At 41.7% G+C, this 17887-nt stretch overlaps 1 protein-coding gene across 1 annotated transcript; it reads right to left on the bottom strand.

Annotated features, from left to right (window-relative positions):
- Positions 1-8335: 8335 nt before the first annotated feature.
- Positions 8336-17223, bottom strand: CDK1 (cyclin dependent kinase 1). Its single transcript, XM_026851913.1, has 7 exons — positions 17175-17223; positions 15596-15752; positions 14393-14516; positions 12801-12971; positions 12062-12225; positions 11790-11931; positions 8336-8655 (listed from the first exon to the last, which is right to left on the bottom strand). The coding sequence occupies exons 1-7, from the start codon at positions 17209-17211 to the stop codon at positions 8542-8544; spliced, it is 909 nt and encodes a 302-aa protein (XP_026707714.1). The 5' UTR covers positions 17212-17223; the 3' UTR covers positions 8336-8541.
- Between the last annotated feature and the right edge of the window lie 664 nt (positions 17224-17887).

The following is a 17887-nucleotide window of genomic DNA, read 5'->3' as shown; positions in this document are numbered from 1 at the left end:
CCATGGCTCTGAGAGCAGATCGAGTCATCTGGGAAGTATTTTTACATGGTTCTTTTAGACAAAAGCTTTTACATTTAGGAGAACACCATATCAGCAAATAAAACCGAGACTTTATATTTATAATCAGTGCTGAGGACCAGATTCTCAGCTGCTATAAACTTGACTTTATTTTTTTTATTATTTTATTTTTTTACCTGCAGAGAATCTAGTCAAGTTTATGAAAGGTCCTTAGAAAACAACAGACTGCAAAACAAAAACAGGCCCCCAATTTTGCACATGCGTATCGAGTACAGAATGAGAAATCTAGAGATTAAGCGTGCAGACTTGGAAAAAAAAAAAAAAAAAAAAAAAAAATCCACTGTAAAACTGGCCGCTGTGGACAATTGATAAGGATTTGTGAGGCAGATTATGAGCCTGTTGTAGTTTAACTATATTGACTGGCACTTCTGTGATACTTGCTTTATTAAGCATAGTCATTCCAATCATTAATTTCAGCATGAAATAGTTTTACAGAGGCTTTTGTGTGTTCGCTTAAGTGATTCTTCACTAAAGAAAGAAATCAGTATGTCAGTATGGGACTGGACATCTTTGAAGTTAGCAAAATTTAACTGCCCAGATGTTTCATGAAAGGCTTTAACTGCCCAGATAGTATTTTCAGCCAGGCTTTCAATTCAGATAGTACCCTTCAACCTGGCTGGAGCCAGGAGGGTCTGAGAGAGTTTTTCTCCTCTTCCCTGCCCCCCTGCAGTGGCTGCCTGTACTGAGGTACCAGAGTGACACCTCGTGGGCAAGAGGGAGGCTAAACAAAGAAACGTCAGGAATAATAAGAGAATATAATATTTTTTTTTATACTAAATACACATCAGGACTTTACTATGTCTTGTCATAGTTCATCTAAAATAATGTTTCCTACAGCTCCGTTATTTTATTTTCATACATTTGTATTTTAACCCCAAATACTAAGAAAATAAAACTTATTAATTAGTGATCCAGAGAAAAGCACCAGATTTCTGCAATGATTAAAAAACCCCACGCTTCCCCGAAGTCTTTTAAATTTTATTTTACTATTAAAATCATTATTATTTCTCAGACAACTTTTAAGAAATACTTCTCTATAATTTTTTTTTTTCCTTTATGGGAACATAAAATAATTTAAGCTTTCTCATCCATCTGCCAATTTTCTACGCTGTTTCTCTTTTTCCTTTTATCCTTTTGCCTGTCACCAAAGGATGATGAGTAACTATTAACTTCCCAGCAAGTCAGTAGTCCCAGTTCATCTCAGGGTGAGATTCTGAACTACGTGAGGTAATTCACTGTAATTACTCGTCCTCAGATTATAGATTTAAAATAGAATCAAAACAAATCTAGTAGAAGAGAACCCCTCTTCTCTTTTTTTTTTTTTTTTTTTTTTCAGTCTGTGAGTTAAAAGATATTTCTGAAACACATGCCTGCACTGGGGGGAAAAAAAGATTGGCAGGTGTCAGGCACATTTGTAATATAGAGTAGTATATGCTCAGAGGCCAGAAGCCAAGAGAGTTCAGCAAACATCTGTGAAGTATTTACAGTACTGCCCACAGTTTACGCAGCAAAGGGGTTAAAATGGAGCAGAGCAGCTCAGGGACCTGCTCATACGGAGTGATGAGTGACTGTTCTGACATAACACAAAAAAAAGGTCAAGATCCTGGGGGAAGCCAGCAAAGATGACCCATGAAGAGGGACACTAAGAGACTTAGTCTTTTCCCTGCCTTCCTCCAACTAGTCAAATCCTTTCTGATCTCCGCGGGTGTCTGAGGACCTGCTAGGTCACAGCAGTAAGCTGTTCACAGTGTGAGCCATTAAGAGAGCCTACAGGGTGAGGAGGACTGACCTTTCCTTTTATACCCCTCATGCCACCAAGTGGGAGCATTTTAGAGCTGTCCTCTGATACGGAAGAGTCAAGATGGGACGACCTCAGGTATTAGATAACCCTCTTCATTGTCTTTAGTCCCTGCTGGAAGCAAGACAGGCAGAGCCAGCCCTTGGCTCGGTTATGATGTTCTTCCTCTAATCGCTGTCAAGGAGAACGGCCTTGAAAAACATCCATCTCTGATGCCTCCTAACAGGTAACAGAAGGGAAGGAAAGTAGCGCTGAAGGGTAGTTGGAGATGGAAGGAATAGCAGCAAGGACTTTTAATGATACGGGCACAAAATCTTTCATTTTTTTAGGCAAAAAATCTCTTCTGAAGGACCAACATTTGGCAGGACAAGTGATAGTTGTTGGGTCTCGTACAAAGAAAAGCAGTAGGTGCAGAGCAAAAAAAAAAAAACAGGGAAGCTCCTTTAGCCCCACTTGGATTAGAAGGGCTCATGGGGCACTGCTTGCTAAGCACGTCTAAGCTGTCATGGGAAAAGCACGTTCCTCCAGAACTAAGGATCCATGATGGAAATTACCAGGATCGCAGGTTTTGACTCTCAGTCACAAGCACTTTGCCTTGCACATACTGGATATTTTGTGAGTTGTAGCCAGGACCTTTTAAAAATGAAATTCAATAGGTTACCACTTCAAATTCTTTGGGAAAAATATTTTCTTAACCCCTTCCAATCTAGTCTAAACCCTACAGAGGTCAGCAGAAAGGCTTTTACTATATTCAAAGAACTGAATGTAACTAATCCTGTAAAGCCACTAATTATCCCCAAAGGAATAATATCTGTCACTTTAGCATCTAGGAGAGACCAGCTACCACTTCCAATTCTTCCTTTAAAGGCAACCAGTCACCTATACTGGATATATGTTGGAGATCAGTCAGTTAATCAGCAGCAGCATCAATAGAGACTGCTATTGATTCAAACACAATGAGAATATATTGAAATAGCCAATAGAGCACGCTGAAGTAAATAAAATATGCCCAAGAACAGAGGTGAACACCCGGTACCCTGCTGCTATTTGCATGAGAAACCATATTTTATAGAGGAACACACAGTGGGAACAAAACTGAGTCATTACCTGAAATCAGGCATTGAGGCAGCAGATGTAAACCAGAGCAGCTCGTGGTCAAAGCAACGGGAAATTTTTACATTAGCCCATAAATTGATGCAGCTTGTCAGCAAATAAGGCAAGGAGCTTGGCTGGGAATGAATAGTCAGGCTTAATGGAGTATGGCCTCTGTATCCGTGTTTCGTTATTCTCGCTCAGTCTTCACACAGTTGATGTGAAATGAAATCAAGGAGAGACGGTAGCAGTGCTGCGTCTTCATGCGGGTCTGTAGGCACCCAGCAGGAAATACTGCTGATCAGAAGTGCCTGTTCTGAGGTAACCCCAGACACTGATGCAGGAACGCTAGTAAGTTCTCAATTGTTTGCTGCAGAAGTTTTATTTGCTGCTTAAAAGTAATGTTAAAGTGTAGCAAATGCAGCTGCAATCTGGCTGAACAGATAGAGTCTTTATGACACCAGCAGGCACGTTTCCCATCCCCTCTGGGCCAGTATCGATCGCACAGCTACCCCATGCTTCAACAGACGAGGCAGGGAAGGAGCACTTTGTAGTGCACGTTCCAGGACAAACAGGAGGTTCCTTGGGTAATAATAGAGGGGAAGACTGGTTACAGGATCCTTTTTAGCAATGTCGCAATAGCTTGACATCCCCTCCTGAAGAAAACTATACGGATGCTGACAAGAGGTCTCCACACAGCAGTGAAAGCTAAAGTCAGTCTTCTTTTTAGCACCGTAAGAATTAGACCAAACATGCATTTACCAGCTGCTGCAGGAGTGTCCCCAGGCAGAGCCTCTTCAGCCCCTAAAAGCCTGGTACCTCCCTGAGCTGCTCCATCGATTGAGTTAGCAGCAGCTTTAGTCTTCAGTCAGAAACCGACTTACACGTAAGGGCTACTTCCCAACTTTTATTGTTCAGAGGCGTGCAGCGTGCTCTTTTATTTAATAAGACTTTTTTTTAACCATTAACCTCGTTCCTTGTCACATACATCATGACCTCAACCTTGGCACTAACTGCATGCAGCGTAAAGCAGCAGGTGACATTCCCGTTCCCTGGCAAACTGTGTGGTGTTCCAGAGGACTCAGCTCTGCCACTCACTGCTGGTTCTGGTAACTGCAGTTGTATTAAGCGTTGAAGTTTTTTCTTTAGCAGCTCAAATTGAGAATAGTCCTTTCCTCGTACTGACAAATTACCACTAGTTGTAACTTGGGTTGGGACAGAGATTTAATATATTTCTACAGCCCCTGAGGTTGATATTATCAAACGCTCTAGGTGCAACTATAACCCACCTGAGGGACATGGATAGGGAATATGAGATACCGTGCTTAGCCTTACTCTGTCAGAGCTGGGTAGGTAGGTAAATTGTGGGTGAGGGTTGGTTGGTTTGGATAGAGCCAACAGGGCAGGTTACAAATAAATCAGCTGCAACTTGCTGACCAGGCCATCCGGTAATATTTAATTTAGAGGAAAAAAAGTAAAGGCAAGCCCAGAAAGATTATCAGCCAGCACTTCCCTCTTGTCTGGAGGAGAACAGAATTTTCACTCTTAGGTCCTGGTAGGTTACCCCTAGGCTGGGATGCTCTGCGGTAGCATGTGCCATTTCAGAGTAGCCATGGGGGCTGAGGCAGAGAGGGGCTTGCCTTTACCTGGAACTATCTTTTCTCTTTCATGAAACTTTTGGCATCTCCTACCCCAGTAAATCCTGGGCAGAGAATATGATTTGTAACAGCACACACAGCCAGTGGGGCTTAAGAATGAGAAGATTGGAGAAACACTTCCAAAACCAAACGTGACTCGAAGTGCTGAGGTATGACAGGGGAGAATATTTAAGACAAGAAAATAAGCAAGAAGGAGATAGCACAGTTAGGATCAAATTGCTAAGCACCGTCAAATGAGAGAGAATCTGGATAAAAGGGAAATGCATGAAGAGATTAGTTCTGCACGTTTCATAGCAGAAATTTGAGGAAGAGTTATCTGCTGACACTGTTCCATCTCCATGTGCCATGAAGGCGCATAACAATGATAAGAAAACACCCACAAGAAGATAAGTCACTTGAAAAGAACAGATCGTAAATGAAGCTTTGTTTGAAACAGGTTAAGTCTGCAGCAGAGCGTTACCCGTCAGCTAACCCTGCTGTACCGGCTCAAACTAAACTGGATGAATTGAACGGGGCAGCATGAGGGCACTGCTAGAAGCACGGGCCCAGGAAGGACCACTGCTGGCCCTGGCATCTGCACCAGCACACAAAGAGGTACAGGTTTATTTTTACATCAGCTTTTACAGTATTTACCCCATCCAAGGATTTAGAAAGTAAAGTTCTTCCTCTTTTTCTTTGTTCCCTGTAAAATCTCTATTTTTAAGAGCCACTTATTTTAAAGGCAGCAGATGGCTATAACATATTCTTACTAAAATGAATTATGTCTGAGTAAAATAAAAGCAGCTGAGCTCAGTCTACAAGTATCTAGTAGGTGGTTGGCTATTTTGAAGAGAACAAATCTTGCTAACGCTTGGAAACTTTAAAAACCCGCCAAAATCCTAACCTGATGCTGTGTAAAATCCTATTCTTGTATACACTGAACTTTATCTGAACTACTTTCTAACGGGCTGGAGGACAAGCAAGTTCAGTAAAACAGCAAGTTAAGTTTATTCTTCCCTGCTGGGGCTTGCCTGTGCTCTGGTAGAAAACTTGTTTACAGAGCAGCAGCCATAGCACCAGGGGTGATACCGATGCAGCACTATGGAATTTGATTTCAACCAAGAGCCAACTGCTTTTAAATAAAGTAATTCCACCCCCGTTCTTACAACACTCAGAAGAAAGCTACTGCAAACTTGTGGAGCTTTTGGATGCTCGCTGTCACTGTAGAAGCCCATAGAGATATCTTTAAATTTAAGTTATATTATTTACTAGTAATAACAGTGATTTAATTACGAAGTAACTTTGTACTAAACCTACTGCACATGTAGTGGCGGGAGGGACGACCCCACACTTAATACATTGACTTTTAGCAACTTCAGAAAAAGTACAATATTTTCTATTTTCAGCTAATCTACAGCTATGAAAAATATGCTAGCTATTGCCTGGTGGGCCCAGATCCAACCGTTAGTTTAGTACAATTCAGTTGTCTAAACATCCTAATAAACGTTCGGAACCGGTGAAACCCCGCCAAGCACTACAGCGTCTTCAACTGAAGGATGGCAAAGCACTACCAATAAATAGAGCTGCCAGTTATTACCCCCAATGGGGTAAATGCCCAAAGTGCAAGGCACCTCAAGTCTTCACCAATATAAAATGGAGTTTCAGACGGCTGAAACTAGAGCATCACAAACCTTCCACATACCAGGTCCGGGCAGTTGGGCAGTTACAAAGCACAGATGATGTATTTTCCATTAAGATATTTGCATCACTGATAAATTTGCACCGTATTTTGGAACGGAGCTATTTAAATGAGTCAGGTCTTTGGGTACGACGTTCACCACCTTATCTGACCTCGGACACACAGGGACACTTCTGTTCCTTTCTCTATTTCTTCAGGGTACTAAAATAGTTCCTTCAGGGCTACGATGCTGTTACACCACCAGGCATAGCAGTGCCTGGGTAACCAAGAAAGATTGCAGACTTGTAAATTGTTTTAAGAAGCTTAAACAAGCTTTCTTCAGAAATTTTAGTAGCAAAATCTTTTAGTTAGGATAGGCTAAAGTATTTGCCGTATCACGAGACAGACACTAGTACTTAGATGACAAAAAGAGGCCTTTACCAGTATTGCAAGGAAAATCTGAGTTTGCCTAGCTGAAGTCTTAACTAAAGGCCTGACACTATGAAAAGACAAACTAAATGTTAAGGTCCCCGGTATTTGCTTAAATAACTTCTGATTTTAGAGCAGTTACTAGCAGGTTTCCCTTGATTTTCTACACCAAGGTTCCAGCAATACTATCCCCTGGCCTGTAAAGCTCATGTCGTTACTATATTCAAAAGCAGATAAATTAGGTCCCTAGTTTAATTTTTCTTGAAGTTGTATCCAATCACTGGCATTAATAGGAGGCAGCCATAGCAATCTTCTTCCCCTCTGCCTCCAATTAAGTAACTTTTCTGTATAATCATTTTCAAAACCCTCCTTGGCTCTCCACTGCTAAATGATTCTATTAAGCTGACAGTATCCAGATGGTTCTAAAGTTTAAGAACCTCTCTGCAGAGAACAATGCTAACACCAACTTCTGTTTACATCTAAAAGTGCTACTTGTTAGCAAGAACGAGGTCTAACACGAGTACCTTCCGTTACTCATCCACAGACACAATAAGCAGCTGTCATCATCCCCACTGCTTTTGTTCCAAAGTCTCTTCAGCAGCTGTGGGACAGGGCTCTTAAACCTCACTGTCAGAAGAGGGCATTTTGTTCCTTTGACATGCCTGATTTGGAAAGTTAAATACTCTCATTATTATTCCATGCTTTGCTGTAAGCTTTGGCCCCTAACCAGCAAGAAACATCACAGTGCTTAGATCCAATAAAACTTAAGACAGATGTGCATCCCATCCCTAGGGATGGATTTGAAAGCCAAGACTAGAGGTAGCAATTGTAAATCCATTATTAATAGATGCCTTTAAATTTTGACTTTTTTTTTTACAATACTCTCACCCGTGAAGTTAAATGCTGGGGATCTTTAGAAAGCTCCCGCTTTAATCATGGGAGATCATCTATGATTACAATTCCTAGCAGTCATGTTAAGTCAATATTCACTTGACTGTTCCTACAGGAGGACAAGACTAGTTTCCAAATACAAAAATAATCCAGGGGCTCTCCTTTGGTAAGAATCTGAGAATACTATTGATTAGCAGCTGGATGGGGCCCTGTTAAGCAGTTACACTGGTCTATAGACAGTCCCTATCAAATTAAAGATATACCTGAACTGGTCCAGGAGTTGGAACTATGCCAATTCACAGGTTAACATGCCAAGATCTACATAAACTCTGGGGCCTTCAAGGTAACAGAACAGCAGACAGAGCAAGGTGTTTTTTTTCCAAATGCTGATTTACAAATACCTCCAAAACCTCAAACCCTAAACCAAGTTTGGCCATCTTTTTGGCTTAAGTAGTAAGCTCCAATTCTCAAGCTGAAAATAGCTCAATTGACATGACCTTTGGCACGTCAGTTGCCACGCTCAAGTAAAATTTTAACTGACATTATAGTGGAACAGCTCAGATTTCAGAGGAATTCCCTATGATATCTTCCTATCATATCAAGAACAGGAATTAAGTAGTTCAGGTTAGACACTTTTTTTAGACAACTGGTACCTTACCAGCACATTCCAAAGAAAACCAAATCCTTTTGTAGAGCACCCATAGGGTGAAAATTAAGTTCAGTCCACTGGATTTAAAGCTTTATTTATATAAAGTCCACTGCATTAATGGCAGCAAGAGTTGCATTGTGTTTGATCTCAGCACTAATAGGTTAATATTTACATAACACAAACCAAAACAAACTAAACACAGCCACAATTTTAAAGCAGACAAACAAGTTACAAAAACTTAAAAATAATTGTAATTATTTCTCTCCGGTTGATTTAGTCCAAAGGTCTGTTATTTCTTAATCAGATTAGCAGGAAGAGTGGATTTGTCCAAGTCATCAAAATATGGATGGTTCAAGGCCATTTTGCCAGAAATTCTTTTCGCTGGATCATAAATTAACATTTTCTGGAAGAAAAAGGAAATACGTTTACACCCTCATGAAATGAGAACTAAAATCATGTTAAATAGGTAGATATTTAACCATATTAATGGTCAAGTAACCATAAAGACAAATTCTGCCTGCGTTCCGTGGTTTCTCACAGGAGAGGTTATTTCCACCCGCAAGTCAGTGCTAGGGCAGCAGTACACGACATCTCAAAGTGAACACACATTTATTCTCTTATTCAATAACCAAGCCCATGCATGGATCAGGCTACCACATGCACTAAATCCAGAACCAGGCATCAAGAGGCAATAATTACTAATCTCAACTTCTCAACTAAGGGAAATCAATAAGCTTTAGGCTGTTAAAGGCAAAAATGCTCACAAGGACAAGTGGTTTTACACTTGACATTGAAGAAACTGATGTCAAACTGCTTCTACTCTGCTTGGTGCAGCTGTGTACAGTTAGTGATCACTTGGTATTTTGTTTCAGAATACAAACAGGAAAGTAGTATATAAGCAGGTAGAACTGAAGAAACCCAGTTTTAAAACAAGTTTCTTTGCAGTAAATTACTTCAACTTAAGACCTCAATAATGAAGTGGATGGGAGCAAACAGAGGGAACAACATAAACACTAAAATAGCCCTCAGAACTTTCTAGAACAGGCAAGAGATTTGTTTTGCTAGCAGCTTAAAGAAAAACCCAGTTTATATTATACAAGGGGACAAAGAGGAGGAATGAAGCATTTAGTTTTCTACTAGACCTAAAACTAGCAAAGCCTCTGCAAAGTCATTTTGCTTTTATTTCTCCTTAAAGGAAAGTACATTTCCAATTCATGTAATCGGGATTCTACCAGCTGCTTCTCCTCAATTCCAACAAATTTGGCTTCCAGAAAAAAAGCTTAACCAGTATTACTCTGCCCAGTATTCAGTCTTGACAGTTAACTATCTTTAGACTTCATCCTACAGGGAGCCTTCCAAGTTGATTTAAACCACTGAATTTGCATTTATATTCTCTGAACTCCTGCCAAATGCAACGCTGTCTCTAGATTTAACCTTGCATGTCCAATTTTACCCTGTGACAGGATCCCATTAGCTACAGCCCAGGACAACAGCATCCTGTATAGGTAATGCTGGTATCCAAGGTCCTCTTAGAAGTGACTCAGAGGAAAAGGGGCAAATTTCTCTGGAAAAGAGATGCTGTGACTTTGAGAGTAGAGCACTTCAGCTGACAGATTCAGTGACCATTTCTCCTCTGAGCAGTCTGGAACGTAGCTTTTCCTGGAATTTAGTGTCTGATAGACCAAAGCTTTTGATGACAGCCATTAAGTGCTTTGAAGTGCTGGCCACAGAAGTCATCTCACTTATGAAGGTCCTATAGCTTACAACCTCACTCGAGCAATCGGTCTTAACACAAGACCATGTAACCCATTTTCAAAGAGAGCTATTTTACATACTACTTCCATCTGCAGTAGTCTATAGAAGGATAAATTAACATATTCATTGACACATCTGAGCTTGTGCTCTAGAATGAAATATTCAGTTCTCTTGCCTTTAAAAAGTTATATCACCGCTTTAGGCTTAAAAGTGCCATGGGAAACTTAAATGGATTCCAGATGCTCAAGAGTTCAGCCATACCGCTGTCACCAGGCATTAATAGGGAGCTAAAACGTCAACACTTATTACTTTAAGACAAAACTATACAAAATGTTATAGAATTTAATATGCTTTGGTTAGTATCGTGTTAACACCATTTGAGGAACTAGTAATTTTTTTTGCCTTTATTAGCAGCAGCCCAAAATATTGTTTTTACACTATGAAGCCACAACTAAGCTCAGATGAGTACTTAGCAGGCCAGTTACGACTGCATCAACCAGATTCACTTGCCTGTTCAATTGATTTGTACTTTGGAAATACAGTTCTACTTCAAACTGATTTAACAATGATGCTGTCAGTGGGCACAGGAATTGCTCCCAGATTAAGTCAGTTATCTCTCTAAAACAATACTGCCACAAGGTTCAAAGAGCTATCCAAAACAACTACGTTTAACAAATGTTCAGGTTTTCAGTCTAAACTGTGGCTCTGTTCTCAACGTAAAGCTGTGAGAAACTGGTCATTTGAGCTTCTTGGGTAACACCATTAAGAGTACTTTGCCGTAGCCATACCAGTATAGGTAATGAACAACTTTGTGTTTTAAAAACATGAGCAGGCTACACAGTGATCGCTGTATAAGATTCCCCTTGTACCAAGATGGTTCCGAAGTTTCAGCTTATATTACAACACATAGAGCACCCATCCCACACCCCCATATGTATGTCTGCACTGTATAAATGCAGCTTTAAGAGAGCCAAAGGATGCCACCAAGGTACATTCTTATACTCAGGTGCACCCAAGATCACACCTAAGATGTGATCTAAATTAGTCCAGTGGCAGCACAAGGGCTAGGAGAGCAGTAAATGGAGAAGCCTGATGAAGAGCTTATCATATAAAAGCTTAGTGTGGTAGTTCAACTGCGTGGCCACAGAACTAAAGTAAATTCACACTAGACCAGAAAAAAAAAAACAATTGATTAAATCCTCCACAGCCAAAGGTTAAAGGCAATTGAAACAGACACTAGGCTGATTTAAACTAAGCCCCTGGTTTCACAGCTGATCGATAAATTCAGCTGTTTCCATCACTGTTTATTTAGTTAAGACCAACATGAAAGCTTAACCAAGGTGAGCCCAACAAGATTAATCCACATGTTACCATAAGAGAAAAACATTTCCACCTGGATCAGCAGTCATACAGCCACATCACAATTAGTGCTGTCACCAGGAAGGTGACAGCTACAGTTTGTGGGCAGGAGACTTCACTTAGACCTGTTTGTAAAAGCTCATCCTCATATTCAAGTTGTACCTGATGTATTAGTATAAAAAAATCTGAGAAATAATTGCTTAATGGAAAGAAAAGTAGTCTATTCATCTATTATTTATGAAAGTGAGTGAATGTCACAGAAGATGTTGGTGCTACAAGAATGAAAGCCCAGACCACTGCTGAGTTTGAAGATCTCTGTATCTTCATTCGAGCCAAGACTGATTAGTATAGCTTAATGTGTTCTAGAGTATTTGAAATGACCTGTTCGTTTTCTTAATCAGCAGTTTAAGACAGACTACTTACAGACAGCAGATCGAGACCATCTTCATCTAAGTTTCTGACATGTGTTCCGAGGCTGCTGGGTTTCCATTTTGGGAATGTGTTTTTGTAGTCTTGCAGGGATTCCACTTCAGGCCATACCTCATTGTTGGGGGTCCCTAAAGCTCTGTGCAAACATAAGCAAAAGAATAAGCAGTTTAGTCTAAAATCTGTATGCACTATTAGGGTTTTAATAAGCACACAGCACTGCTGTGCAATACTGCCCAAGTAGCAAGGAAAGGTTCAGCCTGACATACCTGAAGATTCTGAAGAGCTGGTCAATCTCAGAGTCCCCATGGAAAAGCGGCTTTTTAGTTGCTAGCTCAGCAAATATGGTACCTATGCTCCATATATCTACAGGAGTAGAGTAACGAGCAGATCCTAGCAACACCTCTGGAGACCTGTACCACAGTGTCACTACCTATTGAACAAGGACATTTTTATGCATTGATAGAATCAGGTCCTCTAATTGACTGCAAGTACAATGGCTTGTTCATTATTAAGCAGCATTCACAGGGTTTTTTTTTTGTTAAAATAATAACCAGTGCTAGAAGTTTTACTGAAAATACTGAAAAGTTTCAAACTTCATTAATAGACAAACATAATGAACTCCATTGCACTAGTTTCAACTGCAAGCAAAGCAGTTGCCTACACTACTTCCCAAAGAGCGGGAAGCCTTTAGCAACTAGCCACTAAAACCCTCAAACCTGAGTACTTTGTGAATTAAAAATGCCTTTATGAGTCAGTGAGCCACAAATTCTGCCCCATCTGGTTCACTGTCAAAGTAATAGTGGGATTCATAGGGTGCTTTGGAACCTTAGAGTAAAGCCAGTCAGGGAGATGGAAAGCCACTGATCAAAACCAAACCAAAATACAGCTTTTTGATACTGTTACTTTGACTTGGAAAACTGATTCTCTTTTAGCTGTTTTGTATTCAGTTATTAGCAGGAAACTAGTAACCATTGTCCAAATCACCAAGAGGATGTTCTCACTCACTTCATGAGTGTATACCCGCACTGGAATTCCAAAGGCTCGAGCCAATCCGAAGTCCGCCAGTTTAATCACTCCCTTGTCATCTATTAAGAGATTCTGAGGTTTTAAGTCTCTGTGCAGAACTCGTCTTGAATGGCAGAAGACAATACCTTGCAAGATTTGATACAAGTAACTCTAGAAATGATGAAGTGGGACAAAAAAAAAGGAGTAACCTTTAATGCAAGTTAGTACTGTGAAGCATAAGCTGTTCCCTTACATTAGCTCTCCCCATAGTAGTAGCAAAGGGAGGTACAAAGCATTGCAGATATGGAATTAATGTCAATCATAACATCCTGTCCCACACAACATGCTTGTCTCTAAATTGGAGACACCTGGATTTGTGTCAGTGGATAAGGAACTGCCTGGATGGTCACTCAAGAGCTGTGATTGACAGCCCCAAGTCCCAGTGGGGAGCAGTGAGGAGTGCTGTTCCTCAGGGGGGGCTGTGGGGACCAGCGCTGTTTAACATCTTTGTTGGTGACAGGGACAGTGGGATTGACACCGAGCTGTGTGGTGGGGTCACACGCCGAGGGCAGGGATGGGCCATCCAGAGGGACCTGCACAGGCTGGAGAGGGGGGACCTGCAAGCCTCATGGAGTTCAACAAGGCCAAGGGCAAGGTCCTGCTCATGGGTCGGGGCAATCCCCAGCACAAATCCAGGCTGGGTGAGGAGCGGATGGGGGGCAGCCCCAAGGAGAAGGACTTGGAGGTAGTAGTGGCTGGAAAACTGACTGTGAGCCAGCAATGTGTGCTCACAGCCCAGAAAGCCAACGGTGTGCTGGGCTGCACCCAGAGCAGGGTGGGCAGCAGGGCAAGGGGGGGGATTCTCCCCCTCTACTCTGCTCCCATGAGACCCCCCCCTGCAGTGCTGGGTCCAGCTCTGGGGCACCAACATCAGGACATGGACCTGCTCGAGTGGGGCCAGAGGAGGCCACAAAGATGCTCAGGGGGATGGAGCACCCCCTGTGAGGACAGGCTGAGAGAGTTGGGGGGTTCAGCTGGAGAAGAGAAGGCTGCAGGGAGACCTTAGAGCAACCTCCAGGGCTGAAAGGGGCTGCAGGAAAAGGGTGTAGGGATAGGATGAGGGGCAACAGGTTTAAACTGAATGAGGGTCGATTTAGATCAGACATGATTAAGAGATTCTTCCCTGTGAGGGTGCTGAGGCCCTGGCACAGGTTGCCCAGAGAAGCTGTGGCTGCCCCCTCCCTGGCAGGGCTCAAGGCCAGGTTGGACGGGGCTTTGGGCAACCGGGGCTAGTGGAAGGTGGCCCTGGCCATGGTAGGGGGGTTGGACTAAATGAGCTTTAATGTCCCTTCCAACCCAAACCAGTCTATTGTTCTATAAAGCCACACAAATTAATTCTTTACTTAAGCTTAGTTTAAGGCAGTTTAATTTCAGTAATTAAAAGAATTTGAAGTGGCATTCATCTTATCCACAGCTACCACTTTAACCTTTCATTTCTCCTCAAGGAGGTATACTGAAAATAAGAGCTGCTTATAGCTTTGTAGGTCATCTTTAGATTAATTTCTCTGATATTAAGAAAATGTCCTCATTACCTTAACACGGGAGCAATCCAAATATTGGCCAGATGGAATAGTATCCAAGTATTTCTTGAGATCCATGGAAAGGAATTCAAAGACAAGGTAAAGTCTTGAATCCTGCATAAGAACATCCTGAAGACTAAAAATTGAGTATACAATCAACTTCATTGCAAAACAAATGCCTGTTACATTTCCCCTCTCAAAGGAATACAAGCTGACATTTCCAAGGTCCTATTACAAAAGCCTTAAAAGCTTTCAGTCTTCAAAGATTTAGTGAGTTATACTGTCATCTGGAAAATCAAGTCTATCTGAAAGAGTGTCAGATAAATACCTCTATGCCCCCTCTTAAACTTGTGTTCCCTCATGCCTAGTATCAGACATAGGAAATTTGAGGAAAAAAACATTGTTGACTTCAAAAAGAGACTGGGGGTGTTGGTGCCTAGCTTCTGTTTGAAGCTGGCTTTATTACAGCAGAGCCTGAATTACTAGGATGGTTTAAGGGAATATTATAATAGGGACCTAGCAGACAGCAGAACTTGCACAGGGTTTTAAGTATCATCTCCATCTTCAAATAGTTTACAAGGGTCCCTAAACCCAAGCATAGAGACACTACATGGCTGCAACTTGTTGAGTTTAAGGCACATTAGAGAAAGTATTTTGCTGCATCAAAGAGCAAGTAAATATTCTGTGGGGAAGACAATAGCTGCAATCGATTCTATATGTCAAGTCACTGATGGAAGCTTCACTCATAGCTCAAATATGACAGTTATGACAGCATCATAATGCAACATGTAAATCTCTGCCACAAAACTGCAAGGAAGTGATTGATGATAGAGGCTCACATAAGAAGACTGAAGTCAAATGATCTATTCCAAGGTGGCAAGTAAAATTCTGAGCCTGACTAAAGTAACAGCTTCAACCAGTTTTCAGGAGGTATGCTGTCTCCATTCTGACAATGGCCACTCCAAAGATGATCATTTATATAAATTACTGTATCAACAACAAAAAAATTTAGATTCCTAGATGGAAAGAAGCAGCATGAGGAAGTCTTAATCAGAAAACTGGCATAAACACAGGACTTGGGACTATAGCTGTTTGCTGCAAAGTAGACACTGTGTTAAGCAGAGTAGCTCTCGCCTCGCTAGAATGGTGGAAAAATAATTTATCTGAAGGGACCCTCACTTCAAAGAGTTTAGCTAAATACCAGTATATGCATACCAGACTATATTGGGGTGATGCAGCTCTTTTAATAAAGAAATTTCTCGGATAGCAGTACTTGGAACACCTTCCTCCTCACTTTCTAGACGTATTTTCTTCATTGCAACCACTTGGCCTGTGGTTTTGTGCCGACCTTTATACACAACACCATAGGTACCTGAACAAAAAGACAGTGAAACGCATATAGGAAATACCAGCTTCAGGTACAGAGAAGTCAATGCAAATAAGAACTGCTTAACATAGGCAAGAGTCCTTGCAATCAAGTATTTTTGCTTTAAGTTTTTGGCTTGATTATGAACTGCTACTTAGTTTTGGCAGTTTAACCATGCAGTAGTTTTGTTTGAAGCATGCCACCCATAATCAGTATCATTTGTTAGGACAGGGTGCTTAGTAGTCTAAGTGAGAAACTTGAATATTTGGAAGATGTAGCTGTAAAATCAGATACTATTTGAGTTTCAGGTTGATTAATTTTCAAGCAAGATTACTATACCTCTTCATCCCCAGGGGTTATGATTTTGTCATTGATACATCATATTAAAATGTTAAAGGTTTAGCTGCAAAATAAGTAGCCCTCCCTCTGCAACAGATCTATTCCATCCGTTGGTCAGATCTTACAGAAATACCTCTAGCACAATCCTCAGTGCAGGAGAGAGGGTAGTGCTGTGGGTCTCAGCAGAAACTAAAATTGGAACCAGTAGTAAATCTCAAATCAATAGTCTGTTTCATTCATCATTCACAGAATTAGAGCCCTCAGCAAACCAAGACAGTTTAAATATTCTTTTCACTCTTCTCAAAGCATTAATCCCTCAGATTAAGTTCAAGAAAACGTTTCTTTCAGGAAGATTCATGCTCAAGGCTTCAGTTACGAAGCTTTGCTGTAAGATCCAAACCCACTCATTTTGCAATTACCTTACAGAGTAACATATTGCAGATTCTAAAGTCTACAAAAGGCTAAAGTGTTATAAACCACACTGACTTCTACATCTAACAGAGGCTGGATTTCCAGTGAAAGGTGGGTTGGGACTAATATATGCATTGAAGCCATCTTCTTAGTGCCTTATAGCAAATTACTGTTAACGTTCACTTCTCCACAGAGGTTTACAGCCTGCTCTTTCCTTTGACAAGTGTACTGACTGGATATAATCCAGGCAGAACAATCCACAAACCACTACTCCCTGCCAGCAGGTTTGAGCAAAATAAGTGTATCACACAAGTACAGCTTAAGGAGCAACCGGTAAACAAGTTCATATGCAAAGGAGTGGAGGAGCTTCCTAAATTGAAAAGTTGGTTTCAGGCCTCAGAACACATTTTCTTTCCCTCTGGCAGAGAATTACACCATCAGCCATCGGTATGAGGGCAGATACCTCTCAACACTGATCAGTTGTTTCAAACAGACCATGTCATCTCCAGAAGGGCGGTCTGAAAGCTTTTACATACAGAGATAATTACTGCAGTAATTTTGCCAGTTAGTTGAATCTCAGTTCTTCTAAGAGCCAGAGTGCACAGAGCTTCTACAGCACCTGGTAAACTGCAGAGCTCACCATTCTTACTTACGAGGCTCACCATTCTCCATACTTACCTTCCCCAATCTTCTCTATTTTTGTGTAATCTTCCATAACTATAATTATCCCTGAAATGAACAGGAAAAAAAGCCATGAGGGTGAACAGTTGTTCTGCATGCAGCAAAGTCACTGAAGTTAGGCCAAATCTTCAGAAGACAGTTTTGTCTTATGCAACTGGGACATAACATGGAATACTCACCCTTCTCCTCAACAAAAATACAGGTTGTTATTCGGGGTTCCAACTAGAAAAACTACATCCCAGAGTACGAGTGGGCACCAACTCAAAGGAAAAAGATGCTTTTGTGAAAAAAGCTCCTCCAAGCAACCGATAAAACACACCCTACTCACTAGTTCTGTATAGTTACTCACTAGTTACCCATCAAAGCCATCACAGGGGTGGACGGTAGCAGCAGAAGCCCGATACCATTTGGTCAGTAGCTTCAGAGCTACATAGCTCAACTACGTTAACAGGCAGAGGGTAGTGGGGGGCACCAGCACCTGCTGGGACTGGTAGTTCACAACTCCGCGCTGAGCACAGCCGAGCTCTGCCGCAGGGCCGGGAGCGTTCCGAGGGAACGAGCGGGCATGTGGCTACCGACGGCTCCGGGGAGGCTCCCGAGTCCGGGCTCGCCCCCCGCCCGCTAACCGCGCTGCCCAGCTCGAGCCCGTTTCCGCCTGGGTCCCCCTCCTGCCCCGCTACCGGCCGCGACCCCTCGAAACCGCCACCGAG

The sequence above is a fragment of the Athene cunicularia genome, assembly GCF_003259725.1.
Source record: "Athene cunicularia isolate RWA chromosome 6 unlocalized genomic scaffold, athCun1 chr6_part2, whole genome shotgun sequence".
Classification (NCBI taxonomy): domain Eukaryota; kingdom Metazoa; phylum Chordata; class Aves; order Strigiformes; family Strigidae; genus Athene; species Athene cunicularia.
The sequence above is the reverse complement of the archived record's forward strand: the minus strand, read 5'-3'. Positions and strand labels throughout refer to the sequence as shown.

What these genes read in the sequence shown, in the direction of transcription:
- CDK1 (XM_026851913.1), bottom strand. Translation starts at nt 17,211, where the DNA reads ATGGAAGATTACACAAAAATAGAGAAGATTGGGGAAG. An exon ending in CATCACCCCAATATAGTCTG is followed by an intron (nt 14,517 to 15,595) that starts GTATGCATATAC and finishes CTCAATTTTTAG; the next exon opens with TCTTCAGGATGTTCTTATGC. An exon ending in CAGCTCTTCAGAATCTTCAG is followed by an intron (nt 11,932 to 12,061) that starts GTATGTCAGGCT and finishes ATGTTTGCACAG; the next exon opens with AGCTTTAGGGACCCCCAACA.